This window comes from Gavialis gangeticus, unplaced genomic scaffold (assembly GCF_001723915.1).
Source record: "Gavialis gangeticus isolate Ggan-Ray unplaced genomic scaffold, GavGan_comp1, whole genome shotgun sequence".
Lineage (NCBI taxonomy): Eukaryota > Metazoa > Chordata > Crocodylia > Gavialidae > Gavialis > Gavialis gangeticus.
Genome location: NW_017728995.1, coordinates 24877491 through 24887229, shown reverse-complemented (window position 1 = coordinate 24887229; position 9739 = coordinate 24877491). Strand labels below are relative to the sequence as shown.

At 46.3% G+C, this 9739-nt stretch overlaps 1 protein-coding gene across 2 annotated transcripts in view; it reads left to right on the top strand.

Moving 5' to 3' along the window:
- Positions 1 to 9739, top strand: part of PEX5L (peroxisomal biogenesis factor 5 like) — a 98417-nt gene that overhangs the window by 62292 nt on the left and 26386 nt on the right. For both annotated transcript variants that reach the window (XM_019503345.1, XM_019503344.1), the window contains one exon: positions 934 to 1029. In XM_019503345.1, the coding sequence (XP_019358890.1) occupies positions 934 to 1029 (96 nt within the window). The remainder of the gene's footprint in view (positions 1 to 933; positions 1030 to 9739) is intronic.

Sequence of the window (9739 nt, the reverse complement as noted above, 5' to 3'; positions counted from 1 at the left end):
CAGCATCAAGAAGTTCCCTCCCCATATACTTATTGCTAGGATCTCTCAAGTGCTGATTTTTCATTGTTAAATCCTAAGCAGAAGTGCATGGTAGACAGAAAGGGCAAGAATACGGCATAGCACATTCTGCTTTTTATTGCAAATGGTTGTCTATTTGGGAACAAACACTAAAATATAAATTCAGTTAAGTGCTGCTTCAAGTGGATTGCAATTTACAGAAACAGCTACAGCAAAGTCTTGATGATATGATTGCCTTAGGGATTGTGGCATAAATTCAGAAAAAAATCAACTTTTCAGATCATCAAGATTTCCAGTATAATTAACAGGCATCAGGAAATGGGACCTTAATGTAGATAACAGGGAGTTTGGGCTGATAATAAAAAAAGTTCAGATAATAGAGGCTGAGCTACATGGGATCCAATTCTTGATCATAAATCTCAACTTCAGAGGGGTGTTAATCATGCTGACTACAGTTCATTCAAAAAGGAAGTGGTATCAGTCTAGGAATGGACTTCATGGTTCTCCTTATTACAATTCCAACACATATTCACCTCCCCCATAATGGAGCAAAATTAAGAGAAAAGAAAAATAGATCATCTCAGGCACAACATTTTAACACTACATACCCTTTTAAAATTACTCCAAATTTTGTCTTTTTACTTTGCAACTTCAACCAACGGTTATCATCTGTGTCTACAAACAAAGCTGTTCAACAGGTCTAAGACGCAAGTGAAAAGACAACTGTAGGGACTGATAAGTTATTTTGCTCCTCTGAAGCACTGAACTCTGCCAAAACTGTGCCCACAGTTGGCAGGGAAATGAGTGGTTTGCACAAGGTGAAGGTCACTTTGGGTGCTGGTGAAGTGAGAGAGGAAAAAGGAACTCATGAATTTATGATAAAGCTTATCACTGTTCTTTTTTAATCCTTTATAGGCACGATCAACCAAAGAACAGCGCTGGGGAGGTCCACTCCTCTCCCGTAATCACTCTATGGAGGAGGAATTTGAAAGAGCAAAGGCAGCTGTTGAGGTATCATTTTAATTTCTGCCCCACCTTGGCTGATGTGCGCTATGAGTCAATCCTGTTAGTGTAATGGGATAATGGATTTCAAATGAATTTTGCAGCACATTTCAAGCTGAAATGAGATTATTTAGGGCAGAAGAAAAATACGTTTATTGTAGTTACTCATTTGACATCGTACTGGTAATACTTCCCTTGGGAAAATAGAAGCTTAGCTGTAACTAGCCTGAAAAACTTACAGTCCAGATATTGTCCACCTGTAATGGGCAAGGAAAATTTCTCATTAGTTTAAATACTGCCAGAGAAGTATGTATGACACTGGAGGACAAACTTTCCCCAGGACCAGGGTGTTTTAGATTCAGCCTATTATGAACAGGTCTGTGCTCTGAACCCCCTTCCACACTTAGGTTAGATCCAGGGTTTGAATCTGGGTGGTTCTTTGAGCACCCTCTTGATTATAAAGAATAATATAGTCTTAGAAACACATATGGTAATGATGCATATTTACAACAGGAACCAGGAGCTCATGCATTTTAATAAAATAAGTACTGAAATGCAACGTAAGGAGGATTCACTTTTCTCTGCACTAGGGCAGAGAAATGGCTCGCATCCAGAAAAGTCCAGGGAGGGGTTGTGCACGTTTCTTCAGTGTACCTGAATCTCATCCTGCAGTAGTGCTCGCCGTACACCTTAACAATTCCCTACAATACTCATGGCTTTGGCAGTCCTGAGCCTTTGTGGACAAAGGCAGAGATTTACCAAATTTAACATATAATTTTGTAACCTAATTGGATAAGACCACAAATCTCAAGCTTCAGATTTTGCAGTTGCATCCCTCAATACCCTTTCAAAACCTTACATCCACAAACTGTCAGGACAGCTTGGTTCCTTTGGTACAAAGCCAAAGATGAAGCATGTGAGAACCAAAAATAAAATGTCCTTGGTTTGAGGGGATTTGGCTGTAAAAGTTCATTTGTAGGTACCTTGCAATCTCCCTTTTTTCTGCAAATACACTGGAACATCGAGGTGGTAGAATCCAGATCTCAGTGTTACAGTCTGGGCCTAGATTCTGCCCTGATACTAGTCTGACACCTCGATACCTCCAGTAACCTGAGTGGAGTTTTTCTGGATTTACACTGCTGCGGGTTCATAAGGCTCAGGAAATGGAGTTCTTCATTTAACCAATGGATTTCATTAGGACTGTTTGCTTATAGTGAGGTAGGACAAAGAGATGCCCATTTTTAACATCATTTCCCAATGTTTTACTGCACATAAAAATTCTTGTCTCAATTTGCAGGTCTAACTCATAGAAGGAATCAGCTAAAGTTCAGTTGTTCTATAAACACTACACTGTACGTTTTGCCTGTTCGTTTCCAAAAAGCATTGCCACCTGATTCCTGGTCAGAGAGTCGTTGCAAGATAACTGCTGATGATGCATGAACACATTTTCTAAGGTGGCACATCATGCACCGTTGCTTCTGGCAAGAAATAAGAGCCCCTGCTTTCATCTCTCCACCGCTTGACATTTTCTAGGCCCGCTTAGTTACATCATGAGCTGATCCTGAGGTTGGGACATGGTCTGCTGTAGTCTGTGGGGGAGCAGCAAGCAATCTTATGATAAAGCGTCAGTGCTAGAAGTCAGTGATGTAGCTCAGGGTAGAGCCGCTCTTGCAAAGTGGCAGCAGCTCAGCCTGGCAGACAGTTCCATAACATTCAGTGTAAAGACCAGGTGCAATGGGCTTAGACACACAGCAAATTGCAGCACATTATGGAATTAATTTACAAAGCAAGGAGAGGAAAATTGTAAAACAAGCCTGTGCATTCAAAAGGTCACTCTGAGGCAGCAAGGACAGATGATTAAACTATCTTAATTTAGCCTGGGAACCAGGTATTAAAAAGAATCTAATTAAATTAGACTAACCGTGTAGTTGGCAGTTTGAGTAATGCTGTCTGTTTAACATAGAAAGTTGGGCCAGGTAGTTAAAATGTAAGGGAAGAGATACTTCAGGGCACTTATTTTCATCTGAATATAAAAAGCGTTGAATTGTCATTCCAGCCAGAATGAGGAGGTAAGGAAGCTTGGGTGATTGACAATCTATCGCAGCCCACTTCAGCAGATTAGTACATTCACGGGGAGAAGCCAGATACTGTTCAAAAATTCACCTTTTATGTTTGTGATGTTCCTATAATACTTTTCAAGTGAGAAAGCTCCAAATGGCAAGATTAGCCACAGAACTGATCACAGAAAGGAAGCAAATTTCTGGATCTTTGTTACCTTTGTGAAAAGGTTTTAATTAACGATTCCGTGAGTGAAAATGCCAACCCAAATCCCCCACCCAGGATTCACTCTGACATCTTGGGAACAGTCTTAGTCTGTCAAATCTTGAGATTAAAGTAGGTCTGGGAGGTAATTACTTCTCAAAGAGTTTTAAAGAGCCTTGCACCCTTGGAGAAGCTTTAAATAATGAAGGAGGAAGTAAATTACTTTTATTGCCAGAGAGATTCTGGATATACTTGCAATAACTTTGGTGCCTACAAATGTGGCTACTGTTGTGTGTCTCTCTAAAAATTAGACTTGATTGCTGCCTTCTCCATTTGCTGTACCTGAGAGACAAAAACAACCTAATGTTTTCATGACTTCTAAATACTATATCAAATATTTACTGAAAAAAACCACTTTCCAATGGTTAGCTCTTTGTGTTCTTCCCTCTACAACCAGTAATTCTTTCAATACTCTTGATCACAAATTTGCAATATGCATCCACAAACCTATATTGGTAGGCAGTTTATCTTCTGCCAGTTTAGCTGGCTGGGATAAAATCAAAGTGAATCCAGGAAACATATGCAGCAGGTAAGAGGTGCCTTCCAGCTGAAATGAGGCAACCTTGAATCCATCTGTTGTCATACTGCAAACATATTTGTCACCCTCCTTAAGCTGAAAGGAGAACAGTTCAAATGGTGCACTTTGGCATTACTTTATTTGCATCATCGTGCAGAACAGCATGGCTGCATCAAACCACTACAGTGTTGCAGCAAAACGAATTGATGTCATATCATAAAGCAGGGTGCTATAGGATGGGATCACTGTGAAAATATAAGTCAGTCTGAAAATATTGAAACAGGTGATAGCTCCTTGTCCTCCACCATACTTGATCAAAAAGGGCTCGTAACAAATGCCAGTAGTCATGTGAACAACAGAACTGGTGGCTTTAAATTGTTTCCCTAGTCCAGTGGTGCTCAGCTTCTGGCCTGTGGGCTGAATATGGCCCGTGGGACTGAGCCATCTGACCCATGGTCTGGAAATTTGGCAGTAGGCGGCTTTCAGAGCTGCAGCAGTTAAAGCTGCCACTCTTCCCCACTGCCAAATTTTTGGACCCAGAGGGAGCCCAGTGTGGCTAGATCCAGGGTACAGGGTTTGCTACTGCTCTGGATCTCGTCTGAGAAATCAACCCTGCAAGCTGCCCCTATGCTGGATCCAGCCCATGGACTGAACCTGCCTGTGGGACCTGGCCCATGGACCAGTGCCACTGATCTGGCCCATGGGGCCACAACTTTGAGCACCGCTGCCCCAGTCTGTAGAATTTGTCAGCTGTATCTTTCCCCTCTTTCACCCCATAGGCTCCCTGTTGAGAGTGAAAGATTATCCTTTGGGGACCACCCCCTCTTATAACGGGTAACATTTTCCCGAGTACTTAAAGCAATTTAGGAGCCTCAGCCTCACTTTCAAAAGTGGCTTGGGAACTTGGTAGCCTAAGTCTCACTGAAAGTTACATCTTTACAAAGGTATATAGACACCTGAAGGAGCATACAGGTTTCTAATGGGACAAGGAGAAGGAGAACTAAGCAGGTTAAAGCTTAGCTCACTAATTTCATTTCGAGTGAGGCATCTAACCTGTTCAGGCATCTTTGAAAATCTGACTACATACTTAAGTAGGTTAAGTACCTAACCCCAATGAAAGCAGAGAAGGTTAGGCACCTAACTTCCTTAGACACTTTCAAAAGTCCTACTAAAACCTCTCTCTCTGTGTCACCGTAACAATCTTCATGGTGGCACAAAGGGAAAGCAAGCGGATGTCTATACCATTTGTTGCACCACAAATGCCCAAATTTGTGGCCCTGACAAAAGGTGGTAATAGTAATAGTAACAGGTTCTGCCACTTTATTGCAGTAGACATCTGTTAGCTTTATGGAAAGGAAAGGACTTCAGATTTCTTGGACTGCAATGAGGGCGAGATTAAGAATTTGACTGTACTTTAAAGGGTTGGTGTAGTCAACTGGAAAAGGAGGGACCTGGGTTCAGACACTGTTAATATATTTTGCCTGAAACATTTTACATGAATAAAATGCATACCTGTCTTTGAGGCAGACACCAAAGTACAGGTGTCTCCCCCTCACCTCCCGCCCACTCCCCACCATTTTCAAAGGTGTATATAAGAGGTTTCAGCACCTAACAGGAAGTTTTGAATTCAGTGTAGGGGCCAGAGACTGCAGTGCCCTAACCCCTTTGCAATAAAAGGCCTACATCACTTTTTGAAATGATACTTGGGAGTTTAAATTTATTAAGCGCTTTTGAAAATTGTTACCTACCATCTCAGCAGTTACTCCTGTATAGTCAGGCCAGAAATCCTATGTTTACCTTTATTTAAATTCATATCTGAAGATTTTACTATAAGGATACTTTAGATTTTCTTTCAGCAGAATACCAGCTAAGAAAATCATTTGCTGCTAGCTGTATGAGGATAGCTATTTTTATGCTGTTAATCTCAAACAGCATGAGGAAGCAATATTTTAAAGAGAGAAAAATAACGTGTCATCCTTGGTTTTTTTATGCAATGGTCAAGAAGGAACTTCTGCAATCATTCTTCACTTGATTAGCTCTTTCTTCTGGCAAAGCAGCACAGCTAAAATTCTCATCTCAAAATCCTGCAAAGGTTAACAGAGGTAAATTCAAACATCTATAAGCAGGAAGCTTCAGGATATTTTCTTTATAATTATAACCCAGGAAGTAAAGAATCTGGGGAATATTTTGCTTCCTGTTAATTTAATTGTTTCAGCACACTTACCTGTTTTTTAAAAAGGCAAGGGCCATGGTCATTGGTGACGCATAGGGATGCACGCGGGTGGACATGCACTCCCTGAGATTGGCAGTGCACCCCCTGGAAGCACCAGCTGTGAAACCAGAAGTGCTGACAGAATTGCACTTCTTTTTTCACGGGTGGGGTTTCAAAGCTGGGCGATGGGGGGCTGGCCCCCCCCCCCCCCCGTCAGCAATCTGGTGCCCCCCCAGACTCCAGAGGCACCATGGCCCTGGTCCACGTTCATTTAATGACACAGTGGTATCTGTTTTCTAATCTCAACAATCTCACCTCCTGCTGTGTTACATGTGCATGATAGAATGCACAATTTTGGAATTGAGGGTCACTCCCAATAACTCCATTACTTCGTCCCGGTGCAGGGGGAGACCCGGATCGTGATCAGTACTGTAGCAAGGGAAGGGGGAGCAAGGTGACTGCCCTGGACACCAAAGTGAAGGGGCACCAACAGGCAAGTCAATATCGTGCTAGTGAGCTGAGAGCAAATGGCCTCCCATGTGCCCCGGTGGGAGAGGGGGGTTGGGGCAGGAGGGGGAGCCCGCACAGGATGCCCACCCCTCCCTCCGCACCAATGGCTCCTCATGAGCCACCATGCCCCTCCCTCATTCTGCGCTCAGGGCCACCCCCCTTCCCACTGGAGCCTGGCTTGGCATGGCCCACCACCCCACCCCTTGCCCTTGGTACAGTCTACTTGCTTCCCTGCAGCATGCATATGGCGCTGCCCCCCCCTCCTCTCTCTAGGTGTACCTGCCCCCCCACTGTCTGTTCCCATTCCTAATCATCCACTGAGTAATGGGGGCTGGGGTTATAAGGCGCCCCTACCCACCTTTCACTGGGGAGGCAACTGGCCTGGCATCTCTAGGAAACTTCTCCACCATGGGCAGTCCCACCAGGCCATCCTTCCCAAGCAAGGTGCAGTTTCAAGTCATACCCAGGACCAGGAGCCTCCTGCCATCCCCATAACTCCTGCCCTGACCTCCAAGATGTTCTGAGCAGAAGCTCAGCCAAATGTTGTTATCCCAGCTGCCAGCAGCAGACTCCAGCCTCATTCCTGAGAGCCTGGATCTAAAAAGGAGGCAGCTTAGCCAACTCCTCCTACCCCAGGGCTCTCCTGCAGTCATGTGACTGCCTCATTAGAGCTAGCCCACACCTGCAGGCTGCCCTGCTGCCTGCTCTCAAACCTGAAAGTGGCAGGCACCAAAGGTGCCCTGGAACAGGCCCACTCATGCCCTACTAAAGCCCAACATAGGGGTGGTATATAACCTACCACTCCCACTCCCCGCAAAGACATGGCCCCCAAAATCAGCCCAGAAAGTATGTTTTTGAATTTTAATTTTTGAATATATGATAATAAATGTAATATTTTTCATATTTTTATAATTATTAAAGTTTGGGGCTGGTGTTTTTCCATCTTGCCCCAGCCACCAAACTTCCTTGCTACAGCACTGATCATGGTGATAATCCCAGGCTCCCCATGCACTGGCAAATGGAAAGCTGGGTGCCTGTGACCTGATGGGGTTCCGGGGCTGGGAGCACCAATCAGCTAATTGTTGTTCTCAGCCCTGGGACTACTCCACAGCCAGTTCAAGACTCCAATGCAGTCCCAGAGCTAGGACTGCTAATCAGGTGATTGGGGGTCCCAGCCCTAGGACTACACCGGAGTGTCAAACTTGCTCTGGTGTGGTCTTGAGGGTGAGCCCTAGGACTGCACCAGAGCCAGTTCAAGACTGCAGTGTGGTCTTGGGGCTGAGACTGACAGTCAGCTGATTGTGGGTCCCAGCCTCAGGACTGCACTGGAGCCAGTCCCAGAGTCCTGCCATGCAGCCAGCATTAGGCTGCCTGATGGGGACCATGTCGCATATTCAATTTAAGACACAGTGGAAACCAGACGCAAAATTGTTACATACATTGAGGAATAATTTTGTGGCTTATTTCCCATTTTATGGTGCCATTAATTGTATGTGGCCAAGTTACCATTTGCACAGTGTAAAAATGTGTTAACCACAACACATCAGCTAAGATGGTTATAAAAAAACTTCTATAGTATGTTTCATCCCAACTCTGATTCCTGTAAAATCCATATTACAAACTGCCACAACAATCAATTGGAGCAGAGTGAAGTCAGTGTGGGATGCTTCAGAAATTCCCATCTCTAGAACATCTATTAGTATCTAGCCACATCATTGGAGATGAGCAGGGATCTGCGTTTTCTGTTTCCCACAATAAAACATAGAAAAACAAGAAGTTCCCCCTTCACCCAAGGAAAATACAGATTTTTCATTTTAATGGAGAAACCCACAGATTTTGCACTTTTACAAAGAGCCATCTGTAGGACCGCAGAGTTTCAGTCTGCAAGGGACTGGTGGGGAGCGGGAGGAGGGCAGTCAGGCAGGGGGTGCCATGTGTATGTATATGCATATGGCTGCCAGACAGCCTGGGGAGCAGCTCCCACAGGTAAGTCTGGGAGGGTGCAGGGGAATTGAGGCCCCCATAGGGAGGGAGGCAGGGAGGGAGTTGGGCAGGGCTGGGGCTGCTGTCCATCTGGGGGGTGCATGGGGCTTGGGGCCCAGGGCCAGAATGCACAGCCACAGAGCTCTGGCAGGGAGCAGCACAGGGCCATTCTGGGGAGGGCAGGGGTGGGGCTGGCTTCCTGCCACTGCATGCATTCCTAGGGGGCAGGAACCTGTGTCCCCCCAGATCTTTACACAGAGCGGGGACAGGGGCAGGGGCAGGCTGCCCCCTGTAGGCTTGGGCTCCCTGCCCTGCTGCTCTCCTATAGGGCCTCCACAACCCAGTTGCAACAAGGTGCTGCAGGGCAGAGCAGGGCCATGCAGGGAAGCTCCTTGCTGCTGCGAGCTCTATGCTGCCCTGGCAAGGTGTCCTTGCAGCTGGGGGGGGCAGCAGAGAGCTGGGGGGTGGGAGTGAGGGTCACCAAAAGGGCCAGGGGTCTGTGGGGAGGAGTGAGGGACACCAGCAGGGCCAGGAGTCTGTGGCTTGGGAGTGAAGGGCCTGGACCTGCATTCTGCAAGCTAAGAGGGCAGAGAGACCTCTGATTTCCCATGACAAACAATAGGGTGATGCAAAGTTTCAGCAGCCAATTCAATTCAGAGGAGATTCAGCTGGATTTGGCAACCGAATCTCTGAATCTGAATCAAACTGGGACACCAATTAAAAGGTCCGAATCGAATCTGAAGCCTCTGAATCTATTTGGAAAAGATTCAGCACCGCTTTGGAGATTCAGCCATAGACTAAACAGGCAGTCCTCACCACGCTGGATACAGCTGCCTCCTGCTGGTAAGTCTGTTGTGGGGGGTAGAGGGGGGAGGGAAAGGGTGCAGGGGAGGGAGGGATTGGGGCTGGGGCTGGGACAAGCTGCCCAGAAGGAGCAGGGGGCATGGGACTCAGGGAGGGGGCAGGGGAGGGGTGCAGGATGCAGGCATGGCAGCGCTCAGAGCGGGGGTTATGCCCTGCTGCTGCTTGCCTAGCTGGGGTCGGGGCAGGGGATGCGGGTGCAGCTCGCTCCAGGCAGAAGGGGGCAAGCGGCACTCAGGCATAGCCCGCTGCTTGTCCAGCTGGGGCAGCGGGGGGCGCAGGATGTGGGTGCTGCCGCCACTTACGCAGCTGGG